At 43.0% G+C, this 19027-nt stretch overlaps 1 protein-coding gene across 1 annotated transcript in view; it reads right to left on the bottom strand.

Annotated features, from left to right (window-relative positions):
• SEMA3D (semaphorin 3D) overlaps nucleotides 1-19027 on the bottom strand; it is a 174957-nt gene that overhangs the window by 11755 nt on the left and 144175 nt on the right. Inside the window, exons 13-17 of the mRNA XM_083615609.1 lie at nucleotides 18799-18887; nucleotides 16262-16303; nucleotides 12831-12988; nucleotides 11485-11549; nucleotides 7608-7747 (exon numbers count right to left, since the gene is read on the bottom strand). Of these exons, the coding sequence (XP_083471735.1) occupies nucleotides 7608-7747; nucleotides 11485-11549; nucleotides 12831-12988; nucleotides 16262-16303; nucleotides 18799-18887 (494 nt within the window). The remainder of the gene's footprint in view (nucleotides 1-7607; nucleotides 7748-11484; nucleotides 11550-12830; nucleotides 12989-16261; nucleotides 16304-18798; nucleotides 18888-19027) is intronic.

Here is a 19027-nt window from a genome sequence, read left to right as displayed (position 1 = left end):
TTCTGAAACTCACCCTATATTTTGAGGTCAAAAGTAGGTAGCTGGGCTGCTAATAACATTAATATGCACCATTTCTAAATCACTCAGACTTTTTCAAGCCCCTCATCCAACAATCTCAGGAATGCTTGTCATTATCACCCGCACTTCTTAATATAACCAATCAAATTTAACAACGCACTGTGAAAGTTTTTCAAGTTACGCCAAGCAGTTTTTGAGTTACACAAGGAACAAAAAAAATGAAAAGGGAGAAAAATAGTATTTATGTCATTTGGTTCTCTTGTTTCTGTACCAAACACATTTCTAAAATTAATCTTTAGCCTTCCTGATAGACAAAAACATTTTTTCTTTTCTTCTACTGTCTGCCGCAAAACGAACCTGTGAGTTCAATTAAGGTAGCTTACTGCTGGAGATGGAATAGAATAACTGTTGGGTTTTTGTTTTGTTTTGTTTTGTTTGTATTTTCAAAGTGAAATACAATGCCTTCTAATTAAGGGAGACTTTTTCCATAAAAGCTCTGGGGTTGCCCTTGAAGATTGTCTGGAGGCTGTAGCTAGTGCGCAATGTGGCTGCTAGGCTGCCAAGTCAGGCAACCCGATCAGATGATGTGCCACATGTCACGGCTAAAAATTGGCCGCTGTTTCTTTAATGCTTAAAAAGCTGGGTCAGCATGAGTCAGCGGCCTGCATCAGGTTGCATATATAGAGTGAAAAATGTTAGTTGGGTTGGGTTGGTTGGTTGGCTGGTGAAAGCTGGTAGTGTTGATGTGTACAGTTGGTCAGTTGCTTTTGCAGAAAGACTTTTAAGAATAAAAGCAGAAAGTACTCTGCAAGGATACTTTTCTCGTGGACACTTTTATGCCGACAAGGGTCCGAGGACCAGGCTGAGGCAACAAAGGGAGGTCAGAACCCTTTCTTTTTTATTTTTTTACAAACACTGACACCACAGGTCCGAAAGCATGGCATTGGCTGCCAGGGAGCTGCTGGGCCTAATTCAAGGTAAAACATGCAAAACTCTAAAAGTACCTAAAAGAATGTCTTGCCCGGCATCGACCATCTTGGACTCTATGATCAGCAGGGGAGGCCTTGGTGGAGGTGCCCAGTTGGCATTGATTCATGACAAGGCCTTTTCAGTGGTAGTTGCCCATTTGAAAACAGTCCTGTTTATCTGGGCATTTGGTGGCTGGAGGACACTGTTCCTGGCGACCATGAAATTATGGTATGAAAGAATGTTTATGACTGTAACTCTTTCTAGAATATTTTAACTGATTTTATAATACTTTAATTTTTTAAAAAATTGTGGATGTGTTTGACACTTTGGGCTCCTTTGAGGGAAAGGGCAGGATATAAACTCAGTTAATTAGCTTTCTCCTGGGCATAGTCGGCCAATTGGTGCCAAAGAAGGATAGAACTTTCTTTATGTATGCAACAACAGCAGCAAGAATACTTATTGCAAAGTATTGGAAGACACAAGAGTTACCCACCCTGGAAGAGTGGCAGATGAAGGTGACGGATTATATGGAATTGGCGGAAATGACTGGCAGAATCCGAGACCTGGGAGAAGAGTTGGTGGAAGAAGACTGGAAGAAATTTAAAGACTATCTTCAGAAATACTGTAAAATTAATGAATGTTAAAATGATGTTGGATTGAAAATAAGTGGCATTAGCAACAAAGTTAATAAGAATATGCAAAAATGAATTGATAATGGATGAAAATATAGAGTTATAATATGTTAAGATACAGAGTTAAGATAAACGAAAGAGGGTAAGGATTTGCTGATTTGATTATTTAAATGGGAATACAAAAAGGGGAGGTGTGAGGAGGCCAAGGAAATAAGCTAATGAGTTCAAAGTTACAAAAAACGGATTTGTTTTTAATTCTTTTTTAGCTATTTGTCTTTTGTCTTTTGTCTTTTTATTCTTCTTTTTTCTTTTTAATGTATTTTTCTATATTCTCTTTTTTGTATCTTTTTCTTTTTATATGACCTTTTTTATTTTGTAAACTTATGTTTTTGTAAAACTTCAATAAATATCTTTTTTAAAAAAAATAAACTCAATTAATTAGGCCTACAAGGACTATCCATTACTACCCTGAAATAATCTGTTGATAGGCCTCAACACTGTGTCCTTGCTCATAGAAATTCTTGCCTACATTGAGGTGTTTTCCCAAAGGACCCGTGGCACCAGTTGTAGACTACCATGATTTCATGTGACTACGATTCTTGCTGCTCCAATTCCTATGTTTCCACATGGAGGTTGCACTGGCAGAGTAACTCCCAATGTATTGGAAATGTTCTCTAGTTAGTTTGCTATTGTGAACAGTGCTGTCACCAGATGCATACAGGCCGCTCATAACTCTTGCAGTATAATTCCCAGATGCTGTTTCAATCCTTGGAAACTAGGAATGTTGGCCACACCATTCACTGCAACTAGGAAACAGCCAAGAAGGCGGAATACTGGCCTAGAGGAATTGCCAGTCACATCTAATGCAATCATTTTGTTCTTGTGATCCACGACTGTTTCCACAAAATGTTCTAATTGAGTTTTCTGCTCAAGGCAATAATAAATAAGGAACCTCAGAAACGGTAACTAACAAAATCCAGGAGGCCATTACCAAGTGAAACATCCTTTCACATACATGAGCATCCATCCATCCATGTTTTTGAAAAGCCCTGCCAATATCCCATCATCATGCCACTTTTCCCAGCTGTGAATTTTACTAACTGTTTAGCAAGCGGAGGACTCAGCTCACCATTACCGAACTCTGCAATTGCGGTTGCCAACTAGACTTTACTGCCACTGCCCAGTTCCAAACAACATGAAACAGACACATGGAAAAATAGCAGATTACTGATGGAGCAGGTGAGAAAAAAACTTGTTCTGACTCAGTTCCATCTGGCCAACTGTAAACGTGGAGGAATGGAAGGAGTAACAGGAACTCGCAGTTGTCATTTCAAGAATACGGCTTGTCGCATATCCTGGAAATGCACACGGCTGTTTGGCAAAGCAAGAGTCCCATGGGATTCTGTGTTGGGGCCAATCAAATGCAAGGGGGACTCAGATTTTATATATTCACAAGAGGCCCTTTTGAAGAAACAAATAAAAAAATCAGAGCTTCTTTTTTTGGCCCTGCCACTCATCATGTATGCAGAATAACTTAATGAGGAATAAATAAATAAATAGAAGAGCATAAGATGCATTATAGCTTTATCATCATCATCATCATTTTATTTGTATGCCGCCTTTCCATAGTTAAAACTCAAGGCGGCTTACAACATGGCAAGATTTACATAATTACCAACATAACAAAAGTCATAAACAATAAATAAAGGTAAAGGTAAAGGGACCCCTGACCATTAGGTCCAGCCGTGGCCGACTCTGGGGTTGCAGCGCTCATCTCGCTTTATTGGCCAAGGGAGCCGGCGTACAGCTTCCGGGTCATGTGGCCAGCATGACTAAGCCCCTTCTGGTGAACCAGAGCAGCGCATGGAAACACCATTTACCTTCCCGCCGGAGTGGTACCTATTTATCTACTTGCACTTTGACGTGCTTTCGAACTGCTAGGTTGGCAGGAGCAGGGACCGAGCAACGGGAGCTCACCCCGTCGCGGGGATTCAAACCGCCGACCTTCTGATCGGCAAGCCCTAGGCTCTGTGGTTTAACCCACAGCGCCACCCGTGTCCCTAAACAATAAATAAAACACATTAAAAAAGATTTAATGTGTTTTTAACAATAAATAAAACACATTAAAAAGTACACAACAAAAGGGAAAAAAACAATTTCCACATAAATCATAATATCTAAAACTAAGAATACAGCACTATGAACAAATAATGTCACAGATGTTATTAAGATCAATTCATCTCTCTCACCTCTCCCACAACCTACATAGTTCCTGTGATAAGTCAGTGACTAACTTTCAAACCACAGGAACAAACATGCCCTTCATTCAACAGCACTAGAATGAGAGTGCCAAGCAACTGACTTGTGACCCTTTTAAAAAAATCTTCAGACTGCAGGGAGCTGGACTCCCACTGGCGACAGAATGACCTGGTGACAGCTCCGGGACCAGCGGAGATCCTGTTCGCTCCCCACACCCTGTTCTGACTGGAAGTGGGATTCCAAAGCATGACCTCAAAGGTGAAGACCAGGGAGGCAGCCTGCTGGGCCAAATGCCTGCTAAACGAATCTGGATTTTGCCCTCTCCTTCCCCTCAGGAAACCGTATTGCATGTCACCGTGAACAACACATGACCCTTCTGTTTCTGGAGTGACATTTACAAAATCCGCTGAAACATCACAGCAGCTATTACAGCACTTCACTTGGTAGTATCCCGGGCACAATGTGCAAAAAGGTGGCATCTTCATCCTGAAATATGGTAGCCTTTAAGCTGATATATTTTTAAAAAGAAGCATGGTTACAAAAGGAGGGGAAAGTGTGTGAGAGGGAGAAAGGGATGAAGAAAGACTGAAAGCAAGAAAAGTTGTTTAAATAAATGGGAAGAAACTGTGACTTTACAAAGAGTAAGGCTGAATACACACCATACATTTAAAACACATTTACAGCACATGACTTCCCTAAAGAATCTCAGGGCTTATTCACATCTATGTTTGCCCCTCAGTCGGAACAAATGGCAATTGGGTTTTCCACAGACTGAGCTCTAAAGGGCAGGTTTTCTAGGGGGGAACCTTTTTTCTGGTTTTGCAGAAAGGCAAAACCCCTCAGACTGGTGCCTAGGAAGCATGGAAGAAGCGGAAAACTGATTGGATCCCTGCTTACTAGGCTTGAGACAAGTGGAAGTGTGGAAAAATCCTAACTGTAGGTGCTCTTCAGCATTTTCCCAGCGCTTAAAACTGCAGTTCAGTGGTACCTTGGTTTGAATACGTCTTGGTTTGCATACATTTTGGATTACAAACACGTCAAACCCGGAAGTGTGTGTCCCGGTTTGCAAACTTTTTTTGGATTACAACCCATTTTTTATTTTTTGGGAGGGATTACAAACAATTTTTTTTGGAGGCCCCATTGGCGAAAGCGTACCTTGGATTACAACCTGTTTTGGTTTACAAACGGACCTCCATAACGGATTATGGTTGTAAACCAAGGTACTACTGTACTTTTAACATTGGGGTAATGTATTTCTGGGGATGCGGGTGGCGCTGTGGTGTAAACCACTGAGCCTTGGGCTTGCCGATCGGAAGGTCGGCGGTTCGAATCCCCGCGATGGGATGAGCTCCCGTTGCTCGGTCCCAGCTCCTGCCATCCTAGCAGTTTGAAAGCATGCCAAAAAGTGCAAGTAGATAAATAGGTACCACTCTGGCAGGAAGGTAAATGGCGTTTCTGTGCACTGCTCTGGTTTCGGTGTTCCGTTGCACCAGAAGCGGCTTAGTCATGCTGGCCACATGACACGGAAAAACTGTCTGCGGACAAATGCCAGCTCCCTCAGCCAATAAAGCGAGATGAGCGCCGCAACCCCAGAGTCGTTCGCGACTGGACTTAACTGTCAGGGGTCCTTTACCTTTTTAATGTATTTCTACAACTATAGGGATTAAGAGTGCTCAGCCAAACATTGTGAAAATGCCACAGCCTCCTGCTGGACAGCCCAATGCATCACAATTTACCAGCAATATGCTTTTATTTTATTTTTAAATTCTGATTTCAGGCATTGTTGTGTCCCCCGTGACACACTGTAGTGCAGAAACTACCAATCAGTGCTGGTTAAGTTCTAAAGACAGCTAGGCTCTTTGCTTCCTAAGTCCAGACCAAACTTTACTCCTTTTAAATTCCTTGATGGTTGTGTGCCATAGCTCCACAGCAGAACACAGGTGGCAGGGGCTAAATCCCAGTTTGGATCATAGGCATCAGCATTTAAAAGGATCTCAGAAAGCAGCATTAGGAAGTACTCCTGCTTGAGAATTTGGAGAGGTGTGGGTAGCCAGGACAGAGAATGCTGGGCCAGATGTATAATTAGTCTAGCTGGTAATGATCGTAATAAAGATTTGATTGATTGAATTAGTCAAGCTCAGTCTAAGACAGCTCCAGATGTGCAAATGATGCCTACCTCTCTACCCATTTGCTGTGCAATACTGGTTATTAGGGGACACAGGTGGCGCTGTGGGTTAAACCACAGAGCCTAGGACTTGCCGATCAGAAGGTCAGCGGTTCAAATCCCCACAACGGGGTGAGCTCCCGTTGCTCAGTCCCAGCTCCTGCCAACCTAGCAGTCCGAAAGCACATCAAAGTGCAAGTAGATAAATAGGTACCGCTCTGGTGGGAAGGTAAACGGCGTTTCCGTGCGCTGCTCTGGTTCGCCAGAAGCGGCTTAGTCATGCCGGCCACATTACCCAGAAGCTGTACACCGGCTCCCTCAGCCAATAATGCGAGATGAGCGCCACAACCCCAGAGTCGGCCACGACTGGACCTAATGGTCAGGGGTCCCTTTACCTTTACCTTACTGGTTATTAGAGTGCTTAGCCAACACAATTAAAAAGGGGGATGGCATCCATCTCTGCTGTACTTTCCATCCCATTCTATACATGGCAATAGAGTTTATTTTATGGAATTATGTTTATAAATTATTAAATGCATACACCCCCCCAGGAGTACACAAATGCATAATTCAGGGCCTAAAAGTCCTAATACAGGCTCCATCATGTTCCAGCATAACTTCTAAGATCACCCAAGAACATCATCTGCACATTATTATTTTTTTTGCAATGTACTACAGAGGAACACAGTAAAATACTCTTGGTGGTTTCCCCTCAACTGTAAAAGAAAACAAAACAAAACCCTTTGCTGAATGCTTTGCCCCAAAGATCCCCCCAAGTCTGCCTCTGCATGTTTTCCAAAAGCACCATGAGAATTTTTGATAGTTTGATAGGTTTACAGTAGGCAAGGACATGATTGTAGGAATACTGAATACATGCTTTATGTTATGAGATGGGCTTAGTGATGTTAAAATCTCAAGAATAATCTTTTGGAGAATATTCTACAAAAGATTCTCAAGAATTTAACATCACTAAATGTTATGCTCATTGCGTAAAAAGTAAGCCAGGTTCCAACTGCTCAGAGTTTCAGAGGCTCCCCAGAGACCAGCAGTGAAAGCCGCAGGGGATCAAAAGCCTTTCTTTCAGCTTCTGTTGTTTATCTATGTTCATCTCTTGAGAGGTTAATTGTCTGTGCTTCTCCCCCTCCCAACCCCTGGGGAAAAGGAGTTTCCAGAGGAGATGTATGCACAGATAAACAATGAATGGAGAAAGGTGGCCAGCATCTCTGTGACCGTTTTCAGTCATCTCTGCATGATTTGTTTGAACATGACTTATACGTGGTTCCTGTGATGAGCCCAGCATTTAGCCTGGATGGAAGAATTTCAGTGCGTGCGAACATTACAGTGAATATCCAAAACTCCATGCGTAATGTTAAAAGGAAGGCTGCTAATTGCACAGGGATTGTCTTCTCAGTCTTGATATTCCATTGTGATATTATTGGAGCATTCCCAAGTATGTGAGCTGAGGCAAGGGAGGCTATATTTGTTCGTTCTATTAACCCCTGCCTTTGACCATGGAATTAGAAGTTTTCCAGAGGGAAAATACATTCTTAATGATGGTATCTTACCTCTTCCTCGTGATCTTCTCCAGAGCGTTGAATGAACCACCTGATGGAAGCTTGCTGGGACTTTGGAATACATTCTAGGAACGTCGAATTAAATTCGATGCCAAAAATCACCTTTTCATCAGTGGTTTCATGACTAATGCCTGGAACGCAAACATGGTACAGAAGATTAACCCTGCCCTGATTTCTTAAAGTGAAGGGAAAACATAGCTGATGCAGAACAGATGGTGGAGCAGTGCATGGACTGTGAAGGGAAACAAGAAGCACCTCAGGTTTAGCACAACACACGATGGTTCAACTTGGTGCATAACAGTGTATAACAGTGCTATTTAAGGCTGAATTGGTCACTTCCTTTCAGTTAAACCACTGATGGAATCAGAATCTGACCTATAGCCTTTCTTAGAGGAATTCTTCTCCTCTATTTAATGAGACTGGGAACAGTGAGGAGGATACAATGGCATTGCTGGCTGGCAGCTAGCTCCAGGAAGAGGGTTAACAGAAGGACTGCTACGGACTTCCTTAGAGGCAAAGTTGCCGGGGACATCATCTGGAACCCGAACCCTAAATTTGCCCCACCACTGAAAAGTAAGCATTTGGGGTACCCATCCCAGAACTAAGTTCCTTCCCTGGGAGAAATCTTAGACTTTCTGAAGCAGCTCTCAAATAATAAATGCACTTCTTAACAAACATAACTAGCAAAGATAACTAATAAATCAATGCAAACGTTTTTTCAGCTTAAGCCATTCAAGGTTACCTGGAAGAGGAACAGACTATACAGTGGTACCTCGGGTTACAGATGCTTTAGGTTACAGACGCTTCAAGTTACAGACTCTGCTAACCCAGAAATAGTTAAGAACTTTGCATCAGGATGAGAACAGAAATCACATGGTGGTGGCACAGCAGCAGCGGGAGGCCCCATTAGCTAAAGTGGTACCTCAGGTTAAGAACAGTTTCAGGTTAAGAACAGACTTCCAGAACGAATTAAGTTCTTAACCCACGGTACCACTGTAAATCTATAAACACAGACCAGCGGTGTCTGGCACAACTCTCTGAAGTGATGTATGATTCAACAACAAGCCTTAGACGGAAGAGGGACTCAGGGCCAGAATCTGTGGTTTTTTTCTGCTCCGGGTGTGAATGCACAGAGTCAGGACACTGGAGAGTGATTGGTACCAGCCTTGAATGCCACCTGACCTGAATCACAGGATATAGCAATGGATACGCTAAATTTTTGGGATATCTCCCTGCTACCATTGTGGTGGAGGATACCCACCCTGGGCACAAGGCTTGACATGCCTTGTCTTCACCTTCCACCCTGTTCTTCCTTCAAGAACTCCCCATAGTCACATGGTGTTGTAAGATTTTGAGTTTGTACAGGAGGATGTTAACAGAGACAGATGTTCTGCTGCAGACTTCCATTAACAGTCGGGAGCAAAGTTGCCAGAAGCATTTCTCTGTTAGGGATATTTCAGGCTGAGTAAGGCTAGGGAACGCGGGTGGCGCTGTGGGTTAAACCACAGAGCCTAGGACTTGCCAATCAGAAGGTCGGCGGTTCGAATCCCCGCGATGGGGTGAGCTCCTGTTGCTCGGTCCCTGCTCCTGCCCACCTAGCAGTTCGAAAGCACATCAAAGTGCAAGTAGATAAATAGGTACCGCTCCAGCGGGAAGGTAAACGGCATTTCTGTGCGCTGCTCTGGTTTGCCAAAAGCGGCTTAGTCATGCTGGCCACATGACCCAGAAGCTGTCTGCGGACAAACACCAGCTCCCTCGGCCAATAAAGAGAGATGAGCGCTGCAACCCCAGAGTCTGGGGCCTAATGGCTGGACCTAACGGTCAGGGGTCCCTTTACCTTTACCTTAAGGCTAGGGAACAGTTGCCTTCTTCATCCTGATTCCATCCCTCCAACCACAGGGAGCAGGCAAACTAAGCGAGGGTGGGGGGAAATGAAATGTCTTTCTAGCCCTCCATCTATGCTCTGTTTGCATACATTTGTAAATAAACACAAATATTGCAAAATGCAATCAGCTCCCTGTGACATCCTTCCAAATGAAACCAAGCTTGCTTAAATACTTTTTGCCTGGAACTTCTCCCCATTTGGGAAGATGAGGAGGGAGTAAAAACCTGCTTCCTAGATGTCTCCCACTGAGGCAGATTAGAGACCCATACTTGCACCTGGGCTTCCATCTAAGCCAAGTCTCTGGGCAAAGGCCAAGGTGAAAAGAACAGGCCCACATACAGCCATGAACAAAACCTGTACCATGCAGATCAGAAGACGTTAAATGGGGCTCTTATATGAGGAATTCCATTCCCACAGTCCATAACTGCACGGTGCTTTATTTTGTGTCAACTCCTATCACTCTACAGGACAAAGTCAATCGGCTCATTCCAGAAAGAGAACTTATTGACCTTGTGTTTCCTTGGGTCACTGCTTACACTCTCAAAGTAGCAGCACAGAAAGCTGCAGCCCTCATTCACCCTGTCTGTACTCGGGTCCATTTGATGGCCCTTAATTTTAGTTTACAGCAGAGCTCTAACTTGAAATAACTGAGGAGCAATTGAAAACAGTTGCTCTTCCTGGATCAAATAATAAACCAAATGTGTGTTCGGGGCAGGGGACCCTATTGTTTTGTTTAAGAAAGGAAAACAAAATACCCTGTTGAACGTTTAAGATGTTATGTTACGTTGTCACAGAAATTTCATCTTAACCACAAGACAGCAGTACCAGTTGCCAGGGGAGCAAGCCAGACCGCTTGGCAAGCCCATCAGTGTCCATAGTGGTGGGAGACAGTAGGCCGTTGTTAAGAAGAGGATTGTTTAATTAGCAAGGAAGAATTAGAAGAAGGCCTGGATAGCTTGATAGCTGGAACTAAGATGCTAGATCTTTGACAAAAAGTTGCTCTGTGGAAATAAGCCAAGGGAATGGGAAAAAAAGTGTGCTTCCTCAGTTTTCCTTGGGGGAATTCTGCTTATTTGGCTCACTTGCCTAAGCCGACCTCCTGCGTTGCTCTTGGAAAGCTGTAGCGTTCCTCTCACGTTCAGTTATAGTACTTACATAGACACCAATTAACTCTTCCATGGTCGTCATCTCCAGAACTATTCCTTTCTTTGTGTTTCTTGAAGGGTTGCAGAGAGTCCAATTAGCTCATTGTTAGTTCAGGTATACAGCAAGAACCAGCCAACCAAACCTGCTATTCTTTGGGGGGGGCATATTTGCCCCAAATTGCTTCCCAGACTTCCACAGACTTCCCTGTTAACTATTTCGACTCCTGGTGAAGGCATAAGAACGGAATACAGGCGACTCTCAACCTACACGGCATAGAGCCAAAATCGTCTCTAGTCAGAACAAATTGGCTTCAATGGCAGGTGGGATTGCAAAGGTCTTTCTTCCCCAGACACCTGCCCTCTTTCTGCTTTTTGTGTGCACAAATTAAAAGCATGCATAGTGCAAGTTACTTGTAATGAGTTCTCTGCCTGCAAGGGTATTCTCTGCATTTTCTGTATTTCTGTTTCGACTCCAGGTTGCATCACTTCACATGATGCAGCACATCGATGGACCCTGGTTTTGCCAACAGCAAGCTCACTATAGTCCTAGGCTAACTCTCAAGAGGCTTGCTCGGTCTATTAGCACTGAGGGCACTGCTTACAGATCTGCTTGTGCATGCCATCTATCAAGGAATGTAAGCCAGATGTTGTTTCCAATACTCCAATTCAGCCCTTGAATTTAAGAAGTAAATGCCTTTTGGTCTACACAGAGTCACCACAGCCTGGCTACACTTCTGGTGTCTGAACATCATCTGCTCAGTAACCAGGCCTTGCAAGAGCTGAGCACATCATTAGGCCCTTCACCTATCTTTTTGGAGACAAAGATGCAGATACTTACTATCTTCCGTATCCCCACACTGGGTAGCTGGGTCTCCATATTTGACGTCTTGCCTCCTTGCACGCCTGGAAAAATAAAAACAAAAAAACTGTAACTGGAAAAATAAAGGTTGTCATGATTTTGTGAAATTATGCCTGCTGTTCTTCGGATGTGGGATGGAGCTTAAGGGAAGTTGTTCACTTGCAGAAAGTAACATCGGATTACATATATGAATAAGGCATAACTGATATTATAGTCACAGTCAACTTTCCTTTTCTTTCTGGTGTTCAGGCTGCGAGTGCTGCTTCTTCCATAGCCAAATAAGCACCATGCACCCATAAGAATCAGGCAGGTAGCAACAGGCCTTGGGGTACTCCAAGCTTGGCAGAAATGCAAAAGTGGCTGGATGGGGGGAAGCCTATGGAAGAAGGAAACCTGGAAAACATTCCAATGAGAACTGGGTGTGCTCCTGAATCCTGACCCACTTTTGTGGGGTGGGGTGAGGAATACCCAGAAATCTGGGGCAGAGGAAAGAGAAAATGGAATGGAATGGAGCTCCTGGAATCCCAAAGAGCAGCATCCCACACAGCAAAAGCTTGTTTCAGGTCCCAGATGTATTGCCCGATGCCAGGTTGAACACAATACCTTTTAATGGCTGTGCACTGAGCAGCCCAGGACCCCCAGACACACAGCCCAGGCTTGCACCCCAGGGAAGTCACTTTGGTGCTGCTAACACAGCAAAAAACAATGCAGGAGGCAGCAGTTAAACATTTCTAGTCTCTGCAGCCCCATCGGGCGCTGTGATTCTCCAGATGCTTGACTTCACACCTGGAGGCACACTCCACTGTCTCTTGAGACAGACAGATGCCAACAACCCTGGGACCTTAATTCCAAGGAAGTCAAGCCCAATATATGTACTGCTGTCCCTGAAATGTTTCCACTGTTCAGAGGTTAGGTAACACGTAACACTATTCAAAGATTCCTCCTGCTGACATCATGGAAACATCTGTGTGTGTGTGTGTGTTGGGGGGGTATTTAACTAAGTTTTACTCAGAGTGCAGCTGTTCAAATCAATGAACGTGACTAAGTGAGGTCTATTAATTGCAATTGGTCTACTCTGAGTGAAGCTTAGTTAACCCTGCCCAGGTTACCTGTACATGAACTACAGAGCAGATGGTACCAGAGGATCCATGGGGAAGCTCTGGTGTCCTCCATCGCCAATGCCAGCCTTGAACTCATCCCATAGCGTCCAGAGCTTCACAGGTTAACCCAGCAGTGTGGGAAGGAGTAGCTCTGCATTAAATCATGGGGATCACATAAGAAGCTGCTCTTAGATGCTCGGTCAAAGCAGGTACGATATCACTCACCTTTTAGATGTTGGTGTGTATCTGGAGCATGAATTTCCATCCCAAGCACAATAGGGGTCTCTGGCAAGGCAACAGTCTGCACAAGCCTTGCCATATGTGTGACATCTGTGTAGCGAGAGCTGAGCCAATCCATCTCTGGAACCAATGTACAATTGTTGCTGAAAATCAGGCGAGGCAAATGAATTAGAAGCGTTCTTCAAGAAACCTCTTTTTCTTTTGGCCTTGATTTCCTTCTTAGCAATTTTTCATTTAAAAATTTCTATTTTTATACAATCCTTACAAATTTATACAGCAAATGCAATTTATGTTCTGGTAATCAGTGAACAAACTCTGTTTGTCCAAGTAATCTCTCTGCGCAGTTAAACTCCAAGTTTTTAGAGCAGGGCCTATTTAGTTGGCTTTCCTCAGCCAGTCTGATATAGACGGCAATCATCGCTTCTCCAAGTAAGTTGCAAGAACAATCTGAGCTGAAACCAACCCAAGTAAACATAACATTGCCAGTCTTTTTACACTGGCTCTCAAGTCCACATCAAAGATCCAGGGCAGGTAGCATATTGAAAACGGTATAAAAGTTCTAAAACACATACTAGTATTGAATTCCATAATTCCTGATTGGGAAAAAGTATGGAATGAAAATATGAAATTTACTGCATGTACGGCGTTAAAGGAGAATATCATGAAAATGGTATACAGATGGCACATTACACCCGTAAAGTTAGCAAAAATGTTCAAAACATGTAATAAGTGTTGGAAATGTAAAGAAAAAGAAGGATCATTTTTTTCATATGTGGTGGGAATGTAAGATGGTAAAGGGTTTTTGGGAAATGATATATAATGAGCTGAAAAAGATGCTTAAATATACGTTTGTAAAAAAACTAGAAGCCTTTTTGTTAGGAATAACAGGAAGAGAGATAAATAGAAGGGATTATAAACTTTTTCAGTATGCAGTAACAGTGGCAAGAATATTAATGGCCCAAAAATGGAAACAAGAGGAACTACCGACTTTGAATGGGTGGAGAATGAAACTTATGGACCACGCAGAACTGGATAAAATGACTGGAAAAATTAGATACCAGAAAGATCACAAATTCATCGAGGACTGGGGAAAGTTTACGGATTATCTGAAAACTATATGTGATGAACAGACAACGCTAGTGGGTTTTAAGGAGGTTTTGTGATAGTACAAGGTATATTGTAAAAAAGAAACAGAGATGGAAAAATAATATTAACTGGCAATATTATAAATAGAAAATGCGTGAAGACAGGAAAAATGGATGATTGATGGAGGTGCTGGTGGAAGTTCAAAAACTGGAAATTTGAAAACATGGTTGTATGGACTTATTTGTAATGGAAAAATTTAATAAAAATCTATATATATATATAAAAGAATTCCATAATTCCATTCACAGAGAGATGTGAGCTATGAAGCTGACTAGCTTAAAACCAGAGCTGTGTCAAAAAAACCGCTTCCTTAAAAACAAAACAAAACCCTTTCAATTAATAAGTGAAATTGCATCTGAAAATTATCAGACTGGAGCAAAAAAAATCATGGGTAGAATGTGGGGTTTTGTTGCGGTTACTTAACTTTTGAGATAGCTAAGGGGCATTTGTGAGCGCTGTTTCATTCATGCTCCAAATTATTTCTCTGGTGGTCTTCACTCTGCCGCCTTCCTGGGTCTGCAAGCTTTGTGAAAACCCATGACGTCCTTCGCTACGCTCAGAGATGCCTACCACCTGCCTGACAGCTGTTTGTTGTCATTTTTTTAAAAAAGGGAAGGCCTTTTACTTTGAAAGGAATCACTGCATGAAAGCTACATGTGTGGAAAGTCTTTTTCCCCCCATAATAATAACAATAATAATTTATTTTTTATACCCCACCCATCCGTCTGGGTTTCCTCAGCTACTCTGGGTGGCTCCCAACAGATTAAAAACAGAATAAAACATCAAACTTCACTAAACTTCAGATGTCTTCTAAAAGTCAGATAGTTGTTTATTTCCTTGACATCTAACAGAAGGGCATTCCACAGGGTGGGCGCCACCATCGAGAAGACCTTCTGCCTGGTTCCCTGTAACCTCGCTTCTCGCAGGGAGGGAACCACCAGAAGGCCCTTGGAGCTGGACCTCAGCGTCCGGGCTGAACGATGGAGGTGGAGATGCTTCTTCAGGTATACTGGGCTGAGGGCGTTTAGGGAACATTAAGGGAAGGAAATCAGCCCTGAGTGCTCTTGAGCCCTCTTGAGAATCCCATGGACAGCAAGAAGATCAAACCTATCCATTCTGAAGGAAATCAGCCCTAGGCTCCAAGACTTTGGCCACCTCATGAGAAGAGAAGACTCCCTGGAAAAGACCCTGATGTTGGGAAAGATGGAGGGCACAAGGAGAAGGGGACGACAGAGGACGAGATGGTTGGATAGTGTTCTCAAAGGTGCCAGCATGAGTTTGACCAAACTGCGGGAGGCACTGGAAGACAGGAGTGCCTGGCGTGCTCTGGTCCATGGGGTCACGAAGAGTCGGACACGACTAAACGACTAAACAACAACAACAAAGGGAAGGAACAAGGACCTCTCTTCAAAGCAAAACCCGTGAGCTCACACCAGTCTCTAACCATTGGTGGCTAGTCTCCTCCTCAGCTTATCTCCCTTCAATTTAAGCCCAGGAGAAGATGGCATGGGGCAACTTTTTGCATGGGGCTTTTTCAGATCAGGAAATGTGGGCATCAGCCTTATCTACTTTGCGGCAATAGAATAAGATCAACTCTACACCCACCCAAATTCTGAATGTGCCCTGCAAATGAGGCAGAAAATTTGAAAGTTATTTAATGGGGAAGAGCAAAACACCTGGGAAATTGGAACACAGGTTTGGTGCAATCTAATCAAAATACATCTTTGCCTGAGATGAGAAACCTATAGAAATGGGTTTGTTTTTTTCATGAGCTCTATCAATACGGACTGGAGTAAGTTACCTAAATCAGAGGACGTTCATTGTAGTTCCATTGAGGCTGTAATCCTGACCGCTCACTTATTAAGGAGAAAGCCTCAATGAACACAATGAGACTTACTTCCAAGTAGAGTTGCACAGGATTGTAAAATCACTGACTAATTTCAGTGGTACTTCAGTGCAACTCATGTGTTTGGGAAATAAAAGAACAGAACAAACATTACCTCACCCCACTTTCCCCCCTTTTATACTTTTTTTTTCTTTTTCATAGATACAGGAATGTATTTCAGAACAAAATAAGTATTCTGATATTGAACGTGAGGGTTAGAGAAGACAGACTAGGGTGTGACTTTTTTTGTATGCTTCAAGAAAAAGAAAGAAATGGAAATATCAGGACAGAAAATGTTTAGATGCCCTCTTTGAAAAACAGGTATAGTTATCTCCAATAATGTACAAGCAATCTGTAGGTGCTAAAATTGCTAATTATAAATTACCTGCTTTGGGGACATCTCCATAGTCAAGATGGGTGAGGGATGCTGAAAAGGAAGTGGAAAAAAACCCCAATGAAAATCCTTCTTCTGCTTAGATTGAAGGCTATCAAACATTTGTCGCTCCACCAGCAGGAGGCCAGTAGCCAAAACCCTTTGCAATTTTACTTAAGTGTTTGAAATAGTACTTCCCTAGAAACCAAAATATTCTGAGACTTTCAGCCTGGGATGAATTCACCTGTGACAGGAATGGAAACTCATTTGTCTTCCCTGAGAAGAAAACAGGGTGTATTTCTGGAAGTGTGCCCATTTTCCAGGTGTGTTAGTCACCCACTAGACTCTGGGACTCAGCGGGGATTTGGAGCTGTGTTTCCGTGTTTTAAGTCCAACACTCCAAGCATCACACCTTCCGAGCTCTAACATAGCCATCAACTACAGCTGTGAAGGCCAACCTTCCTGGAAAATGTGCTCAAAGAGAAGTATCTGAGCAGGGCTCCCTTGAACACTACACGATTCATACTGTACACAGCCCTCAGGTTCCTTCTGATCCGCTGAGAGAAATCAGACAGGAATATAGTGCTGGAAAGACAGGAAAGAATGACACACTTTCCACAGCCTCTTCTTCTCCTGTCTGGGAGTGCCAAAAATGTCAAATGCCTGTGCCTCTGTGGCACCCATCTCACAGGTTGTCCACACATAAAGAGAATGGGCATCCATACAGGGTGTTTCGGAACGGCCAGATTCACTTGGCTCCTCTGTCAGTCACAGAGGTCATGGGCTGATTTGAGCCTCCACACAGTCAGTACGCATGTGGGCCCCTAATGTATTTGCCATTTTTATGGTTTTCATTTGTCATATTTTATGGTACTTGTAAACTGCTTAGATTTTTCCTCTCAAAATGTTAAGCAGTATATAAATTAAATAAACAAATACATGGAAATAAATGTGAGCCAGCAACAAGATAAATTTCATGTGCTACATTCTAACTTATTATAAAGAGCTATTTTTCCTATGTACTGTGAAATGGAAGTGGGCAGAATGGGCTGAGTAGACACTCTTTGGTATGAGTCTTACATCCATCACTTGCTTAGGGCAAGGGACTGTGAAATGTTCCTGGTCAGTCAAGGAGCTTCACAACCCAGCCATAACTTGAGGTTCTCCTGACCAAGAATCTCAATGGAAGGGTTGCCAACTAAGCCCATGAGGGACTTCCATGGAAAGCAACTGGGTGGCATGAGATGTCAAACACCAGAATACTCTGCCCCTTATGCTAGATCTGCAACCACCACCTGATGCAGCCACTCTTCAGGGCTTGTGCGTGCTGCCTTGTGTTGAATGGGGCCAGGGAAGGGAGTAACTATTCCCTCAGGGCAAACCATATAGATGACTGCAGATGAGGCTGAAGGCAAGAAAGCATCCACCACCTGCAAAGTCGTCACAAGGGCTGGCTCTTGGAAACCCCAACATCCAATGACATCATTCTGGTGTGGCTTCTTAAACATGTAAATAAACTACAGTCCCTTCTCTCTTTCTAATTTTTTTCCTCGCATGAAAAAAATAAGAAGTGCATTTATAACATGGAGGAACATCTGCTGAGCTAATAGCCCTGTTTGGTATTAAATCTGATATGGCGCCTTTCCCTTTGACGTGATCTCGCAAGTATGCAGCAAATTGGTACATGCTCGGAAATTCCTGATTACTTGGCAGTCTGTTGAGCTCTCTTGGCCTCCATGGCAGCAAAAAGATGACATTTAAAACAAGAAGTATTCCACCTCTATACCAAGTGCACAGGGAGAGATTTACCTGGACAAAATATTGTTTTCCACAGACGTGTAAGGCAAGGGCATCAAGGATGATTTCAAAGCCACCAGACCATTGCAGGAAAGCCAAAGGTTGGACCTAAAGCTGACTCTCTAAGAATCATGGCAAATGAAGAACATCTAATTCCATCATAGTTATGGGCCAGGAGCAAAAACTGCTATTTGGGGTGTGTGCTTTTTCCTTCCTCGCCTAGCCTACCCCAGAATGCAAAAAAAAACCCCAAGAAATTTGGCTAATCTGATATTGAAATCAATGCAGATGTTTTGCCCAAGCAGGAACCTCCAAATTCATGTCATATTTCGCTTCACTTTCTGTGGCAATTCTGTTATAAGCATTTAAATTTATTTTTACCATAATTCCTTAGTTTAAAAAAGCATACAGAATTCTTAATTAAACTTCAGCAGATCCTAGAATTTTCTCCAGGTGACTGATGTGACTTATTCTTGAGGAACACAAAATGAAGATTTTATGCCGTCCCAAAATGATTCTTTTTGAAGAATGAAATCCATTGAGCTTTATTTTCCTTCAGTTGCCCTTCTGAAAGAGCTCAGTTGGCAGAGCATGAGATTCTTAATCTCAGGGTTGTGAGTTCAAACCCCACCTTAGGCAAAAGATTCCTGCATTGCAGGGGGTTGAACTAGATGACCTTTGTGGTCTCTTCCAGCCCTGCAATTCTGTGATTCTGTGAATTGTGTTCCAATCAATGAGGCTTGTAATCTTACCTTGAATATCTGCAGCTCTTCCAGGACCACTTCCTCCATGTCTCGCTTCTCCTTGGTTATACTCAGAACTTTCAGTACTGTTCCGACATCTGCAAGAAAGGGACACAGCTGAAAATCAGTGGCCATATTTGGATTTTACATTAACATTTTCCATCTTCTTTAGATATGGCACCCAACTGAGTGCAGACCTTCCTCATTGGATTCTCACTCTCCTCATTTTTTTAAGCAG

The sequence above is a fragment of the Podarcis filfolensis genome, assembly GCF_964270895.1.
Source record: "Podarcis filfolensis genome assembly, chromosome: 5".
NCBI classification, from domain to species: Eukaryota; Metazoa; Chordata; class Lepidosauria; order Squamata; family Lacertidae; genus Podarcis; species Podarcis filfolensis.
This window is presented reverse-complemented; position numbering and strand designations above follow the sequence as displayed.